The sequence below is a fragment of the Macrosteles quadrilineatus genome, unplaced genomic scaffold (assembly GCF_028750875.1).
Source record: "Macrosteles quadrilineatus isolate MER2022 unplaced genomic scaffold, UCM_ALF_1.0 Scaffold_2__2_contigs__length_208266976, whole genome shotgun sequence".
In the NCBI taxonomy this organism is placed as follows: domain Eukaryota; kingdom Metazoa; phylum Arthropoda; class Insecta; order Hemiptera; family Cicadellidae; genus Macrosteles; species Macrosteles quadrilineatus.
The window spans coordinates 92,770,256-92,787,674 of NW_026542595.1; the positions used below are offsets into that span (position 1 = coordinate 92,770,256).

At 35.2% G+C, this 17,419-nt stretch overlaps 1 protein-coding gene across 2 annotated transcripts in view; it reads left to right on the forward strand.

Moving 5' to 3' along the window:
• LOC128985441 (AP-2 complex subunit alpha-like) overlaps window positions 1-17,419 on the forward strand; it is a 66,842-nt gene that overhangs the window by 19,883 nt on the left and 29,540 nt on the right. For both annotated transcript variants that reach the window (XM_054404918.1, XM_054404919.1), the window contains exons 3-13: window positions 2,140-2,351; window positions 3,396-3,484; window positions 4,007-4,111; window positions 4,314-4,545; window positions 5,868-5,976; window positions 6,224-6,374; window positions 7,421-7,589; window positions 8,000-8,137; window positions 8,770-8,952; window positions 9,707-9,838; window positions 10,512-10,709. In XM_054404918.1, coding sequence (XP_054260893.1) covers window positions 2,140-2,351; window positions 3,396-3,484; window positions 4,007-4,111; window positions 4,314-4,545; window positions 5,868-5,976; window positions 6,224-6,374; window positions 7,421-7,589; window positions 8,000-8,137; window positions 8,770-8,952; window positions 9,707-9,838; window positions 10,512-10,709 — 1,718 coding nt within the window. The remainder of the gene's footprint in view (window positions 1-2,139; window positions 2,352-3,395; window positions 3,485-4,006; window positions 4,112-4,313; window positions 4,546-5,867; window positions 5,977-6,223; window positions 6,375-7,420; window positions 7,590-7,999; window positions 8,138-8,769; window positions 8,953-9,706; window positions 9,839-10,511; window positions 10,710-17,419) is intronic.

Sequence of the window (17,419 nt, forward strand, 5' to 3'; positions counted from 1 at the left end):
GTTTGTTTATGGCTATGCACAAAGGTCAGTCTCAATATGTTATCTGCTCGGTGACGCCCACCGACCATGTGTTATCTTCTCTAGATTACCTCTTTCCCTTCACTGTCGCTCCAGATCAAATCATTACAAAGTTAGTCGAAGAATTTGTACAGCATCAGTCTAAGGATTGAATACATTAATCTAACAGTTTTTTCATCTGTAGTTCCAAAACACGTTATTTAAAATAAATGATATCACCAATCTGGCTGTTTTCTCTCCATTAACTTGTAAACAACCTTAATCATGGATAAGAGGTGGGAGTAACTATGATATTTTATGTGGAAAATCATAAAAGATCCAATTAAGTTTTGAATTCCATTAAGTTTTGAAGGCCATTTTTGAGAAAATTAGATTTTTCCATTATTTCATGGGTTCTTATGTATGGAAAAATCAGAATAAAAATATGAAAATTAACAAAAATTAAAAAATCTTGGAGGTACTATAAATTAGTACCCTTGTACCAAATTAAATCAAAATTGGGACACAGGTGTGGCTTGCAGCTCTCTGAAATTACACATCACACACACAGACATCACTTCGAAAACATCTTTTTTGGGTTCAGGGAGACCCAAAACGGATGTATCAATAACTCAAAACTCAAACTTGAACATTTTTATATAAACAATATTTCCACCGTATACAGTATATAGGGGGAAAAATAAAAAAAAAACTAAACCTAGTTAAAATTTTGAACAATATAATTGTGCTGTACGTAATCTCTTTATAGTTGCGGAATACAGCGAGAGAGTTATTAAAACTATGATTGACAGTAATTCTAGTTGTGCAAATTAGTTGGCACACGTTATTTAACACTAGTAATGTTGTACCGTACTACTGCATATCGAGATAATGGAGAAGACAAGCTTGCGTTACCGTTGCTTAGAAGTGCCTCAAACTAAAAAAGTCATTAATGTAAAGGCAACAACTCTAGACTAACAATCTTTGTTAATTATTTACTGCTTGAATTTTAAAAATAGAGGATGCATATCAGTGTTTTTGAACAATAGTAAATCAAGTTAATTACAGTAGAACCTCTATTAAGTGGATTTAAAAGGGTTTTAAAGAAATTAAACCCTGTACAAGCGTACATATTTATATTTAAATTAATTACACACAATAGTAATATAGAACTGTTATTTTTATGTTGTACTTGTTTAATGTTCGTACAGTAAAATAAAATCACAATTAAAAATAATCTAATAAGTAGTTACTGTAGGGGGATGACGGATACTGTAGGCAATAATAGGATTTTTATTTCTAAGTAATTGGTACATCTTATCTGACCCACGGTGTAAGGACAAGCAGGCAATAAAGAGCTAACAGGATGTGCCCCTCTAATGTGCCTTAACAACTCTAATTGTATAAATCACAACTGAACTCTGCTCTGATTCTTACCTACTTAGGATTCTGATTCCGGTTGTTCACATTCTGTGGCACCATTTTTATTTTCACTGCAATGAAGAATAATATTTATAATAGTCTGGTAACTATCTGTCGATAGATCTAAATTAATTGATATTAATGTTTAAAGTGTTTTTGAATTATTCAAAGTAAATCAGTTTTTAGTAATTTATTGTGTAGTTATAAGAGTTGTGATTTGTATATTGTCAGTTATTAAAAATGAAACCAAAATATTTTGTTATATTACAGGTAGGGCAATACACACTTTCCGTTCAATAACGTCCATTTTAGATGATTGGTGGATAGTGATTCCTATAGAAACTGAAAAAAATATCTGTTCAGGCAAATAAATATTTTAAAAATATGTTCATCTAGTTGTTTGAAAACTTAACATCTTTGGTTGGTAAATATTTAAATGGTTTGGAAAATTCTATCAAATAGAAGAAAGATGATCCACAATTGTTTTGTAATTTGTATGTTTGGTTAAATTAAGATGATTTAAGCGTCGTTATCTATTCTGAGGCCAGAAATTTTGAGCAGTTTGCCTCTGGCCCCCTTATTCCAAAAAAAGTTAAACAACTCCAGCACAACTGTGACTAAAAATAACCACAACTTGTTTACGCAATTTGCGATTATGAGCATACCATATGTGTCCATAATAAAAAATAACCGTCCAATAAATTTGACTTGTTTTTTCAGGTAAAAGCAAAGAAGCGGAAATAAAGAGGATCAATAAAGAATTAGCCAATATTCGGAGCAAATTTAAGGGGGATAAAACTCTTGATGGTTACCAGAAGAAGAAATATGTCTGCAAACTGTTGTTCATCTTCCTCCTTGGCCATGATATTGACTTTGGCCACATGGAAGCTGTCAACTTGTTGTCCTCCAACAAGTACTCTGAGAAACAGATTGTAAGTTAACTTTTATATAAAATAAATACAATCTAGGTATAGCCTATTCTCTCTTAAAAACCAACCCTTACAGCACCGGGTCTAGGTCGTGGCCTGGTAATCAATATCCCAAATTTAGAATTCACATTTGCTAAATCTAGTTACTTTTCACGAATCAGAATAAGTCCATATATATATATTTATTTCTCTGTTCACTATATTATAATTAGATATATTTAATAACATAAAAGCTGGCTGTGATATGCAGCTAAGGTAATATTGTGCACTTTGACAAGGTAGTTAGTTCTATGCAGTAGAGTTGAACAACGACAGGAAATGTGCGTGATTTGGTAGTGGTGAGAGAAAGGTATATATGGCCCAGGTATCTTCATTTACACTCATACTACTCCACATCATCACAAAACTATATTAAATAGCCTACTGCAGAAATAAATCTAGGCCTAATGTTAAAATTATGTAAGCGAAACACTCCGCTGCAAACGCTTAGTTAACGATTCTCTAATATATTTTAGGCCTATCCAAGTAACAATGAAGGCATGGAAAGTGATTGGTTTTGTGACGTAATTGTTTCAATTAACTCTACTGGAGAGACACAATGTTATAATTAACACACACAAAGTTACATTTAATGACGATGATTATTAATACTTCATTTATAATATTAATTATATATAATCATGTTTGCAAATTTATTTGTAAAAATCAGGTTCAAAACAAGATCTAACCTAAACGTTTTAATATTAAGGTATGGATGGAAACGGAAGGCTATAGATTTCTAGAAAAGGTCGGTTAAACAAGCCAATTTTAAAGTTTAGGGCGGAAAAATGTATCTTTATTTTTGCCAGAGTGGTGGTTGTTAATTCGAGCAACAACCACCTCTTTAACTCGAGGGTGGGTAAAGGCAGGTTCCATTGTATACGTTTATATTTGTATAAAAAACTATAATTACACCGATATGATTTCCTTTTTCTGGTACTAATATAGTAGTAGGTACCCTACATTATTTCTTGTTCCATGAGAGTGAGTGCAATGCTTTGTTTGCAGGGATACCTTTTCATTTCTGTTTTGGTCAACACCAACAGTGATCTCATCAAGTTGATAATCCAGAGCATCAAAAACGATCTCACATCAAGGCAAGCCATGTTTTATTTATTCGTTGTATATTTTTAAAGCTAAAAGTATGTGTATTTCTGTGTGAATTATGAAGATAAATGTATGTTCCTTGAGAGTGAGGTAGTCTAGTGGTAGAGCGCATGACTTAGGTCCACAAGGTCCCGGGTTCAAATCCTGCCTAACACTGAAATTTAAAATTTAATCTTGAAGTAATAATACTGCTACCTCTAGGCCTACTCTGTACAATTGTAAAAAATAATCTCGGGCTGGAGCCTTGTAAATAAAAAACTTCTTTTGGTGGCTTCTTCAACTGTTGTGTACCAATTCTAATTTAACCCTTTGAGTTTCGTAGGGGGGGGGGGAATGCAATTTGTTTGAGATTTGCTAGGCATACATGCTTGGAATGCCGGCCTAGAATATAAAAATATCATTGAATATTTTAATAAGTTATGATACTGTACTTTTAAAAACTCTTACTTTAATAATTCATTTAACCTGTAGAAAACTGCTCAGCTAATTCTAACTTGTTGTATTATTTTTAGAAATCCAATCCATGTTAACTTGGCGATGCAGTGCATAGCAAACATCGGGAGCAAAGAGATGGCAGAAGCTTTTGGATACGAAATTCCAAAACTTTTGGTTTCAGGGTGAGTTTGTAAACTAAACATTTCAATAAAAAACATACATTTAAGTAGTTTATATTTTGTGTCTTACAGCTGTAATTAATGCTGTTAATCCATTTGTTTTGCTTTGTTGTTTGAAAATATTGCTGACTTTTATAGATGAGTTGATGTGTTTGATGTTTGTTGTATATGGTATGAAGCAATGCACTCACTCGTGTTGGTACAGAGACACTATGGACGTGGTGAAGCAGTCTGCGGCTCTTTGTCTGCTGAGGCTGTTCCGCACATCACAAGAGATTATCCCCGGCGGAGAGTGGACCTCTCGTATCGTACATCTGCTGAACGACCAACACCTGGGCGTGGTCACTGCAGCTGCGTCTCTCATTGATGCCCTGGTCAAGCGCAACCCAGATGAGTACAAAGGCTGCATCAGTCTGGCCGTCTCTCGTCTGTCCAGGGTAACGTTATCAATAAAAACAACTTTTCGTCATACTGAAAGCAAACCTTTCCGTTTTTAATGCATGCGTTGCAGATCTAAAGTAGTATTTTTAAAAATAATAAAGGTTTAATTTACCTGTTGTGTCGATTGATCCTTAAATTATAAAATAACTACGGCCGTTTTGTGCTGCTAAGCGAGCACCAAACGGCCGTAGTTATTTTAAAACTGAAGGATCAATCGATGCAACAGGTAAATTAAACATTTTATATTTGCATTGTCTTGATCCAGAGGCTAACCCATCATGAAAGCATTTTTACTCTCTAGGGAGTAAAAATCAGTTTTCTCAACAGTTGTAAATTTCGATTGTAAACGATTGTATGTGTCTATTGTTTAATCGATTGTAGTTATTTGTTGCCTTATTGTAAATAGTTTGGCATATTGCTAGTATAATGTACACTAACACAATCGTAATAGACAAAACGATTGAATCACTTACTAATCACTTACTCACGATGTTAGAGCATGCTATACTGGCCCAATATTGTAGTGAGTGCGACTGAGACAGATGTACTATTTTCAAACTATGGAAGGTTGAATGAACCATTTAGTTATGAATATGGAACTATAATTCCATTTAAGAGTAACCTAGGGTTTCTTTCAAATTTTGTTTTTTATGGTTAAATAATTGATTTAATCATGACTAGAACAAACACAGTGGGCGGTAGAGTGATGGTTTGGCGCTATTTGGGGAAACACCACCGTAGCAGGGAAAAAGTTTTGCTCATTTTTTTAGGCTATCATAGAACTAGTGTACGTTGTGCTTCATTTATGGTTTTGCAGTATTTGTTGGTGCATCATTTTTTTCTCTGCATTTGGCCGTACTGAGGGCCTGTTAGTTATTGTTTAGCTGCTATCTGTTGGTTGCTTGTACAATGCTCACAACCACTGGGGCACATTACTTGATATACTGGGAATCTACCATCAGATGAAACAAAATTTAACTAATTTTGCACACCCATCCACTAGAGCATTGACTGTTCCTTCTACTAGCAGTTAGGCTCGGGGGAGCGAGCTGGCGTAGTGGTTAGAGCGCGGGACTTCAGTCTCTGAGGTCCCGGGTTCGATCCCCGCCAAGTCACCAATGGATTTTATCCATGACGATGAGGTGATTTTTTAAGTGATAAAGCCGCAACCCCTAGGTCTAGCCTAAAGTAATGTGAAAAACAATCCCAGGCTCGTGCCTAGCGTCCTAGGACAAAAAAAAAAAAAAAAAAAAACTAGCAGTTAGGCTACTTAGTCTGTGACAACAGAGATGTTAACTTGTTGGTATTGTATGTGTAGATTGTAACGGCCAGCTATACGGATCTCCAAGACTACACTTATTACTTTGTCCCTGCTCCATGGCTTTCAGTTAAACTGCTCAGGCTTCTGCAGAATTATACTCCTCCAGGTAATCTATAAAGGCCTACTGCTTTTAATTATATTTTAAGCTTATTCCTTCAGTGGAGTTTTACCTTACGATTGATATTGGTTATTCTTTAGCCCTTCAGGCATAAGTTTACAATAACACATTGTACCATAATATCATTGATTGTTAGATATTCTACTTAGGAAGAATTTTATTCAATGTCCATTACATTAACAAAAGGTTATTAGTTTCTCACCCATCGATATTTATGAAATTGTAAATTGTTCAGATGATCCTGGTGTGAGAGGGCGCCTAAATGAATGTCTAGAAACAATATTAAACAAGGCTCAAGAGCCACCAAAGTCAAAGAAAGTACAACATTCCAATGCTAAGAACGCAGTTCTGTTTGAGGCCATCAGTCTTATCATTCACAATGATAGGTAAGTCCCAATGATATACATTGCAAGTATTACCAATAAAGTCGTAAACATACTTTTATTTATTTCATACATGAATTGTTTCAACAATGGTAACCAAACAATAAACATTTACACATTTAACGTCAAGACATTTTGCAGCACTGTTAAAAAGCTAATGAAGTGGAAACAAGATGTTTCCAATCATTGCTTTTTTTCCGTCAAATTTTATATCAGCTCTAGACAAGTTAGCAGTATATACAAGTGTTTAGCTTTAACAATCTAATTTTCTCCCTGAAGCTCAGGATGGTTATAGATGCTTAAATATTAAAAGTTAACTGCAGCACAATATACCTAAACAAATTGATTCTGGATTCAGTTCTGTCTCTTGAATACACTTATGATGCTTCACTTTATATTACTACTAGCTGAGTACCCGTCCTTCGTACGGGGTTGGTATACAATGAATGCTTATTGTAGTTAAATACTCGTGCTTGCCATTTGCAATGAGAGAGGAATTGTTTTGAGAAAATTTGGTTTACTATAATCTACGGTATACTATAGTATATAGAACATGTAACATAGCCATAATGTTCTACCACTTCACCTAAACAATAGAAAGAAGTAAAGTTCTCACACTCAGGTTTTTGTTGCTGCTTGGTTCAAATTAGCTGTTGTCATAAATGTATAAAGAACTAATGGTGCTGCACCCTGTTGGTAAACCGTATAACCTTTTAATGCCATTGAATATCATAGAAACAAATTGTGTAGTTGAAACAGCTGGCAAAATTATTTAATTCCTTTTAAATATGAATACTCATAAGGTTAACATAGGAAACTTTAGAGCCGCTAGGGCGGAGTCCGAAAGTAATTTTGAGATAAGAATATGCCTTTATGTAAATCGGGAATGTTAGCTATCATTATGCCAAATTTCAGCCCAATCCGTCCTGTAGTTATTGCGTGATTGAGCAACACACAAACTAACAAACTTTCAAATTTATAATATTAGTAAGATAAGATAAATAGCTTTACACTGGAAGACCAGAAAACATTACTTTGTATGTTTGCAGTGAGCCCAATCTGCTTGTGAGGGCATGTAACCAGTTGGGCCAGTTCTTGTCCAACAGAGAGACTAACCTTCGCTATTTAGCCTTGGAGTCAATGTGTTTATTGGCCAACTCGGAATTCTCTCATGATGCTGTCAAAAAACATCAGGAAGTAGTCATCCTCTCCATGAAGGTACGTCAGTGGGGTTATCATATTTCAGATCTGTAGGCTGTATTTTTTATGGTACTGAACAAATATCTTTATAACAGAGAGTTTTACACAGTCAACTGGAACTGGGAAGATGGGATTTGTAAGTAATAAATAAATATATAACCAAAGTAACTTTCAATGACGGTGAAAACATCAGTGAATTTTATATGAGGCCAAAGTATATTTGCAGTAATCGCCAATAGCCTGTTGGCTGATAGTCCTTTATTAACGAAGGTCTGTTAATTTTATTCCAAAGTCGTCGTGTGTTTTAAGATTATAAAAAAAGAAATTATCACTATGTTTTAGTGATAGCTGTAGAGATGACAGGGTGTATGGAGTTGGCCTTACTCCTAGGACTTGGCTAACAATTCCTAATGTCCATTATTGTGTAGATGGAGAAGGACGTGTCAGTGAGACAACAGGCTGTGGACTTGCTGTATGCCATGTGTGACAAGAGTAATGCCGAAGAGATAGTACAAGAGATGCTCAACTACTTGGAGACAGCCGACTACTCCATCAGAGAGGAAATGGTGAGTGACAGAGGCCAGAATGTCATGTCCAGGCTGTTATAACCATTTATCCTGGTGGCTACGAATAAAATGGGAAAGGGAAAGGAACTATTATGGTTAGGCAAAGTCAGATTTGCCAATCCCAAATATCAGCCGTGTTTTAGTAATTTTGATTATGGGGAGCGAGCTGGTCTAGTGGGAGAGCGGTGGCTTCGGTGCCCGAGGTCCTGGGTTCAAATCCCACCAATCACCAATGGATTTTATCCATGTGATAATGCTGCAAACCTCTAGGAAAAGCCTTAGCTAATGTGTAAAACAGTTCCGGGGTAGAACTAGCGTCTTAGGATGTGAAGGTGGGACATAAAAAATTAGGTTAACAATTAAAATGACCGCCATTTTGAATCCAAAAAAATATTTTTATTGATTTTTTTAAGTTATTTATTTTTTCTTTTTTTGTACATACCGAATTCCACAAAGATATTCTATGGTTGTAATATATTAATTTTAACCACAAAAAACAAAATGGTTTGCATCCTGTTAACTAGACCTTTTTGGAAAAATTATATTCTTGATTTTTTTACCAACATACCTTTTTCCACTAGAGACCCTGTAGAATATAAACAGTTTTTGTAATGTGATGTGTTGATTGACAGGTACTGAAGGTGGCCATCCTAGCAGAGAAGTATGCGACAGACTACACCTGGTATGTGGATGTCATACTCAACCTGATCCGGATAGCTGGAGATTATGTGTCGGAGGAAGTGTGGTACCGAGTTATACAGATAGTCATCAACAGAGACGATGTTCAGGGCTACGCTGCTAAAACTGTCTTTGAGGTACCGTGTATCACCAGTTTGTATCAACAAACACAGACGAGACTCTGTGATGGGAGACTGATATCAATAGTATTTGTGACATTAGGGAGTGGCTACTAATTCAAAATAATGGTTAACACACGAGTCAAACTAAACCTCAAATGTGTTACAATTTACACCAACCATTGACAATCTTGGAATTTAGAGATTCTATTGTCAAATACAAGGGTAGTTTTTTAAGGTAGGGTCGTTTGATAAGATTGCCGTCACGAATTCCTTCTTCTGCATCCATCCCAAAGTTTCCTGTGGGTGTTTAAAGTCTTGCCTTTTCTAACGTACCGATTATTTTCCGCTGGCTGACTCTAAAAACTTGATATCTTTTTCCAAATGTTTAAAAACCTTTAGACAATAATATTTTATGATTTATAGAAATGTGCAAATACTAAAATTAGTTTCACTCTTAGTTCAATAGTTCAATCCATGGGGAGAGTCACATTTAATAAAAAAGGCTCAATATCGATGAAAGTCTGCTGTTAAATCAATCCACAAAAAATCCTTAAAAACCTGGCCTAGAACCATCTTTGCCAAAAAATATATTGGTAAAGTGACAGCAACACATTTTTCTTTTACTGAGCCCTGTAAATATTTTAGTAATAAATGCACAGTTTCAGCATATTTTCTAGGTCTGAAGCAAATTAAAGTAAGGGTGTTTGATTATTTAGCATTACACGTTTATTTCCGAGATAATATATTGAAAAGAGAAATTTTTTTTCAGGCATTACAAGCTCCAGCATGTCATGAAAACATGGTTAAAGTTGGAGGTTATATTTTAGGCGAATTTGGTAATTTGATAGCAGGTGATCAACGGAGCGCACCTATTGTACAGTTTCAACTTCTACATTCCAAGGTTAGTGTTTGAACTTTTCCAGGGTAGTGTGTGACATGTCACATAACGACATAACTAACGAAAATAGTTTTGTAGTTTGGTCTGTCTTGATTGTATACATGGGGGAAGGTCATTATATCAAAGACTATTAACCAGGGTTCCATAATGTCCAAAAAGCAAATATTAAAAAAACTTTCAAAATATTTAAAAATTGAATTTAATTGTTTAATAATGTTTAAGACCATCACCTAGTCCCATAATAACAAGAACCAACGTTTTAGAAAAGTATTATAACATCTGATAAATCTGTACACGTCTTGAAATAACCTTGTGATACTTAGAACAGAGATCTAATGCATCAGTGGTGCCTGTTCTTTAGACATCATAGAACTTCGACATCATGAAAAACTCTTGTACATTACAGTCTTAAATATTATGAAATAAAACCCTATGCATGTTTTATGTCAATTATAATAATTCTACTTGCTCATAAAACTGACCCTCTGACAACTGCATTTTAGTAGACTGAGTTTTTATTTTAGCCTTCATAAATTTTCTTGTTAAATAGACCTTAATTAATTAATTGTTGACTTTAATTAATTGTTTGGAAAATATAAGAACCATGTTACAGTAATAGTAGATTATAGTTGAACACCTGATTGTGAGGTTATTAGACAGCAGATGTTGTTTACAGTACCACCTGTGTTCGCCGATGACACGGGCGTTGCTGCTTTCCACCTACATCAAGTTTGTCAACCTCTTCCCCGAGGTCAAGTCTGTAGTGCAAGACGTGTTCAAGCAGCACAGTAACCTGCGCAGTGCCGACGCAGAACTGCAACAACGGGCGTCAGAATACCTACAGCTCAGCATCATCGCATCCACAGATGTGCTGGTAACTGAGCCTTACTTTACTGCTGGGGCTTCACAAACCTCAATTGATTTTTTGCCTCGTAGATTGACCTGCTGCATTCTTCTCTATCCTCTGCCATCCAGATTTCTCCTCCAATATCAGGAATTATAAACAGCTTTAGAATTCCAAATAAATTTTTAGTTGTTAGCACTAGGGGTGTGCGATTGAAATTTCGATTTGATTCGATTCGATGCATCGAATCGCGATTCAATTCAGCATGCATCGAAATCACGATGCATCGATTTGGCCTCGATGCATCGAAAAAGACCGATGCATCGGTTAGCTCCCGATGCAACGATTACGTCCCGATGCATATTTAAAACTAATTCAGGACTCCAAAATGAGTTTTAGATAGGGAAGTGTCAATTATCGCTACCACCGATACTCGGACATTGCCGATACTAGGAATATCGGTATCAAGAATCGATTGCCAAACATCGATTTCGCCCGATTCCGCCGATACCGACAGCCGACAGGGATGGATAGATATTTTATTTTAACATTTATTTATTTGATATCTATTAGTTTGTAATCACGCTAACAACTTTAGTAACCAACTTAGCACACTATTTAGTTCAAAACAGCTAAAGTTTATTTTCAGCTGTTCTCTCTGCAGGCAGATGATATTGCACAACACAATACAATCTACATTTCAAGATGTCAGACAGTCAGAATTCAGTCTCAGACAACCGGCGCGCGAGTGTCCTCAACACGAAATTATACTAAAAAATGTCTGTATCAATAAGTCAGATCTTTAAATGTATTATTTTTATTTTTAGAACAAAATAAATAACCTAAACTTGTCTAAATGTTCAGTTTCATCCCTGCATTACGCATCATTAGAAAAATTCGATTCAATTACAACATCGAAGTCAGAGGGTTAGGCTTGCACTTGCCTATTGCAACAAAAAGTAGATCCATATTATATCTGTACTATCTACCTAGTTTAAGAGTTTAAGTGAAGTTTTAAGTGCTACTATAACATAAGTTTTGATTGAAAAACACCATACGCATAGTCCATGTCGATTTTGTAATATTGTAATGAATGGTAGGGGTTGACCATCTAAGATAAATCAAAGTATGTAACAAGAGTTCTCATTGGTCGAGAGGCCACGCTGCACTGTCATGTCAGCCAATCGACGTTCGTGTTTCAATGGAGCAAGTGACGATTGCTAAGATACATTGATAAATATCAAGAACCGTTATGTAGGACGTGTTTGTTTGTAAAGAGTATAAAATTAGGTTAAAGTTTAAAACGGTGTGATTTTCTTTTGTCTTACAAAGACCTAGATTTGACAATAAGGTTATAAACGAGTATTGTCGCGTCGTTGTTCCTTGTTTGTTTACTTTTTCAGATTCCCTATCAAACGCCCCTATCTGCTATCTCTCTCTCCCCCCCCCCCCCTCTCTCTCTAACGATGTACTGATTAAACAGATTGTGGTTGACGACTTTTCTACTTAAGATTCCCTGTGGTTATTTTAGTTCAATCAATCCCATAACCTTTCTATCGTTTATCAAAATAATTAATTAATCTGTTTTGTATTTTATTTCCTTTAAACCAACCCCTATTTACCATCTGTATTTTATAGAATAAAATGTTTGTTTATAAATTTTGACTGGCCACACAATTTTGTACCTATTTTATTTTGTATAAAGTAACAGATACTTTGATGATTATATATACAGTATATATATATATATATATATCAATAAGTGCTGCGTGCTGTAATGAATGCTTTTTATTATCAAAATAAGTAATCAATTATAAATTTTTGATAATACATGGGTCATTGAATAGGTACCTTAATGTCATGTAGTTTCCTATTTGTAACTTGCAAATAATAATAATTGATAGTTAATTCTGGAAAATGAAAAATAGTGAACGCATTCATAAACCTGTTGTCAAAACAGCAACGCAGGTGTAAGGGTTTATTGTTTCAGAGGCTAGGGTGTTTCAAGGACAAAGTGTTGGGCCTCCCGGCTTAGGGGGGAGGGGTGGTGGTTAGAGGGGGAGGAAACTGGTTTTGGCTATTTATTGATTAGTTCACCGACCCTTCTAGACAACAAAATTGAGTGACAGTGACAGTGTTAAATCACCGTGTTCTGTATTTAATTTGTTGTTTACTTTGTTTGTTATTCTATTAATTTTAGTGTTTTGTTCTATTTCCTCCTGGTCCCTTGCAAATTGTATTATCAATGCTAAATAATTGTGGTCAATTCAAATTATATTTTTGATTATTCAAATCTCCTACACAAAAAGACAAAAGTCAAACCAGGCAAGGAAAAAACCTGCTATTGTAATCCCCGTACCCAGCCATTTGGGAAGTGGTGAAAGTCTAGTCTAAATATAGCTCAAAGGTCTCACCCTTCCCTTCCCCTACTCAATGTTACTATTCCGCTCATTTTAAGGTCATTGCACAACGCCTGCCTCCCGTCTATTGTTTTGCCTTTATAGTGTTTCTATTCTGACTTTTATAAACATAAATTTATTGCTTACGTAGTTCAGTAGTGAAATTTTCTATTGTGAAACAGTAGGCCTACTTTAAAACAAAATCACTACCGGTCATGTCATTCTATTCTGTGTCAAGTCAGTATACCATTGCCATTGCCAGTCAGTCGCCGGCGACTGCTTTGAGTTGACCTATTCTGTCGTGACAGCTATAAAAATAGGTTAGGACAACTACCTTTGCTTATTTCTATATTGTACTTTACTCAAACTCAAAATCTCGAATATTCGTCCATTTTGTGTTAATAGTATAAATAAAATTGGATCCATTAAAACCGGATCCAGCCCAAGATCCGATTTTTTGTGGATACGATCGGGCGTCGGTCTAGCTCAGATCCGGCGGATCCGGTAGTCCGATATCCGGATCCGACCATCACTATTAGACAGTAAACACTGATAATCAACTTTTTTGGTTCGTGCTGATTTAAGAATGAACCAGAAGTATTGAAAGCCAACAAATATAAATGTGAAAACTAAGTAACAATACTACCGTACGTCATAAAATAAACTCTATTTTATTTAATACAGGTCAATAATAATAAACTTAACGATTGCTTTATTGATATATAGGCTTATTCTAATTGTTAGTGAAGGGTGAATTTCCTTAGGCCAACCATAAAATTAGCAGTGTCCATTAATGAGGTTAGGTCAGCAACTATCCTCTTGTTCATAATTTTATTTAGTACATTTTTTACTTTAACTTTTTTTAAGGTAAAGGATCCATTACAGAAACACATGTTGTATTTAATTTTTGAAGAAAATCATGCCGTGCTGCATCGAATCGAATCGCATCGATTCAAATCGAAATTCTTTGAATCGCATCGATGCATCGAATCGAAAAAAATATGCTGCATCGCACACCCCTAGTTAGCACACTAAGTTAACTGAACAATTATGACATTTTCAATAAAGATGGCCTTAGACCAGGATTTTAAAGGATTTTGTGGAGTCCAGTTATACAGCAAGCTTACCATACTGACAAAAATAAATGGAAATGCACAAAAACACTGATAAACACCAAATCTTTTTAATTGAGAAACCTCACTAACTCAACACCCGGTAACTTGACAGTCGACAGCTGACAGGATGCATGCAAAACAAGTATTTTTTCAAAATGTTTAGTTTTGTTTTAATTGTTGAATATTCAACGTTTCTTTGAAGATTAATCAATATGTAAAAATACTCGTGCAAGTAATAAATTTATTTGTAAAAATTAGTCTGTTATTTTATTAATTTATTATAACCAATTTAAAATTTCAATGTTCTGGATAACTCGACAACTCGTAACTCGGATAACTCGTAAGGTAAGCCTGCTTTTTAATCTCTTTACCAGAAATCCTTAAAATCAGACCACAATTAATTTGATGGACACAACATTTTGCCCCGTTATGTAAATTGTTTTCAAATGCATTGCAATAGCTCTAGAACTGCAATACAGTAGAGTCCCGCAAACCCGGCGTAATGTGGACTGGAAGGGTGCCGAGTTTGCGAAATGCCGGGTTATCGGGAACTAGGGTTAAAAATAAGAACAATACAATTTTTAAGCGTTTTAACCGCCGTTTTTTATTTTTACAGTATTTATATTACAGTATTAAGTCATAAGAAATAAAAAAATGTATTCTGTAGGCCTATACATATTGTACAGTATGTATTACGTACTTTTATAGAAAAGATAAATAAGTACAGTACACACCAGGAAAACTCAGTACAGTTCAAATAAAAACCTAATTCATTTTTTGCAGAAAAAGTTTTTAATGCTCATTTGTTTCTCACACTGAACACTGCGCTTTGCTGCTACATCTCGAAGGCGGCGAAGACACATTATGTCCATTGGCGAAGCTCCTTGCTCCTCAAAATATCGTAAGGCCCCATCAACAGCTTTTAATCCTTCACTGTGGCTCATTTTTTGTACTTCTTGAGTGTCACATGCGTCTTTGTCTTCTGATTCGCTTTCTTCAGGCTGTTCCTTTTCTTTCACCATGGTGACAATTTCGTCATCGGAAAGAGCATTCCCCGTGGCATCTTGGTCCATTCATTCCTGTACATCCCCATCACTGAAGTTTTCACAGCCGGGAATCTTCTTTAATAGATCAACTAAAGCAGAATCTTCCTCCTTTAGGACATCAGTAAACGAATTTCCTGAATGATCCAGAAGTTTTTTCCAGGATCGCACTAATGTTATTTGCTCTAACTCATCCCAAGACTCAGCAACCCATCCAATAACATCCAGCAAATCAACCTTTTTAAGCCTATTCACTAGTTCTTGGCCTTCGTCAATCGCCGTCACTAGAGTTGATAGAAGTTTGCACAAATATCTTTTTTTCATTGCGGCTAGAACACCTTGGTCCATAGGCTGACATAGTGCAGTCACATTTGGCGATAAAAACATCGTTTTTATGTTGCCATCAACTAACTCTTCAGCATCAGGGTGTGAGGAAGCGTTGTCCAGATTCAAAATGGCTTTCCTTTCAAGATTCTTTGATTTTAAAAACGTTTCTACAGACGGAACAAACTGATTGTAAAACCAATTTTTGAAAATTGTTCCATCCATCCAGGCATTAGATTGGTTTGTGTACCAAACTGGAAGTTCATTTAAGTTTTGTATATTCTTGAAAGCACGAGGCTTTTTAGCTTTTCCAATAAAACAAAGCTTTAACTTATGCTCACCAGTTGCGTTGCTGCAGGCCATGATCGTAACTCTTTCTTTGCTTCTTTTGTACCCTGGAGCAGATTTCTCTTGTTTTGAAGCTAAGCTCTTCTCAGGTAACATACAAAAATTCAGTCCAGTCTCGTCACAGTTATAAATTTGCTCACCAGACAGCCCTTCACTTTCAATAAGCTTTTGAAAGTTTTCCTTAAATTTCAGAACACTTTCATTGTTACCAGAAAGTTTTTCGCCACATATTGCTAGTTGCCTTGCTCCATACCGTTTTTTCCATCGGTCTAGCCAACCGATGCTAGCCACGAATGTTGCCTCTCCTTCTTTCTTTATTTTTTCATACAATTGAATAGCTTTTTCCTGCAGTATGGGTCCTGATATAGGTGTCCCTTTTTCTCTTTGCTGTCGATACCATAAATATAGAGCTTCACTAACCTCATGAAATTCGCTTTCCTTCATGTTTTTCCTGTCTTTCAACGACTCAGTACACATTCTCTTTTAACACCAAGACTCAATTTCAGCTCTTTTCTTTTTCCAATCACCAATCGTACTTCTTCCAACTCCAAGATTCAATGCAATTTCATTTACACTTTCTCCTTTGCAAGCACTTAACTTTTGTTCCATAGTAGGGGTGTGCGATGCAGCATATTTTTTTCGATTCGATGCATCGATGCGATTCAAAGAATTTCGATTCGAATCTATGCGATTCGATTCGATGCAGCACGGCATAATTTTCTTCAAAAATTAAATACAACATGTGTTTCTGTAATGGATCCTTTACCTTAAAAAAGTTAAAGTAAAAAATGTACTAAATAAAATTATGAACAAGAGGATAGTTGCTGACCTAACCTCATTAATGGACACTGCTAATTTTATGGTTTGCCTAAGGAAATTCACCCTCGCAATCGTTAAGTTTATTATTATTGACCTGTATTAAATAAAATAGAGTTTATTTTATGATGTACAGGTAGTATTGTTACTTAGTTTTCACATTTATATTTGTTGGCTTTCAATACTTTTGGTTCATTCTTAAATCAGCATGAACCAAAAAAGTTGATAATCAGTCTTTACTACTACAATCAGATCTTAGGCTGGATCCGGTTTTAATGGATCCGATTTTATTTATACTAGGGATGGACGAGATTGGATTTTTAGTTCGAGACGAGACGAGACGAGATTTTTTATTTCTCATAAAATTTTGAGACGGGATTTCCCTTCTCATACACAACGGGAAATGCACGCTCAAAATTTTTACCTGATTTTGTAACATTGTTAGATGACTGTTTAAATAAAAAAATCATGATAATAGGCAATATTTACAATCTTTTATTAAAAAACATAACATTTTTTTATTAATCACGCCTAAGTTATTAAAAATGCCTACGATTAGGAAACATAGTGATATCAGTTAGGATAGAGTTAAACTTATCCTAAAATAAAATAAATCATAAAATAAAAGCAATATTAATTTTTATAAAATAGTTGGTACTTGTTTTGACTTTTTATAGTAATAAAACATTCCTCAC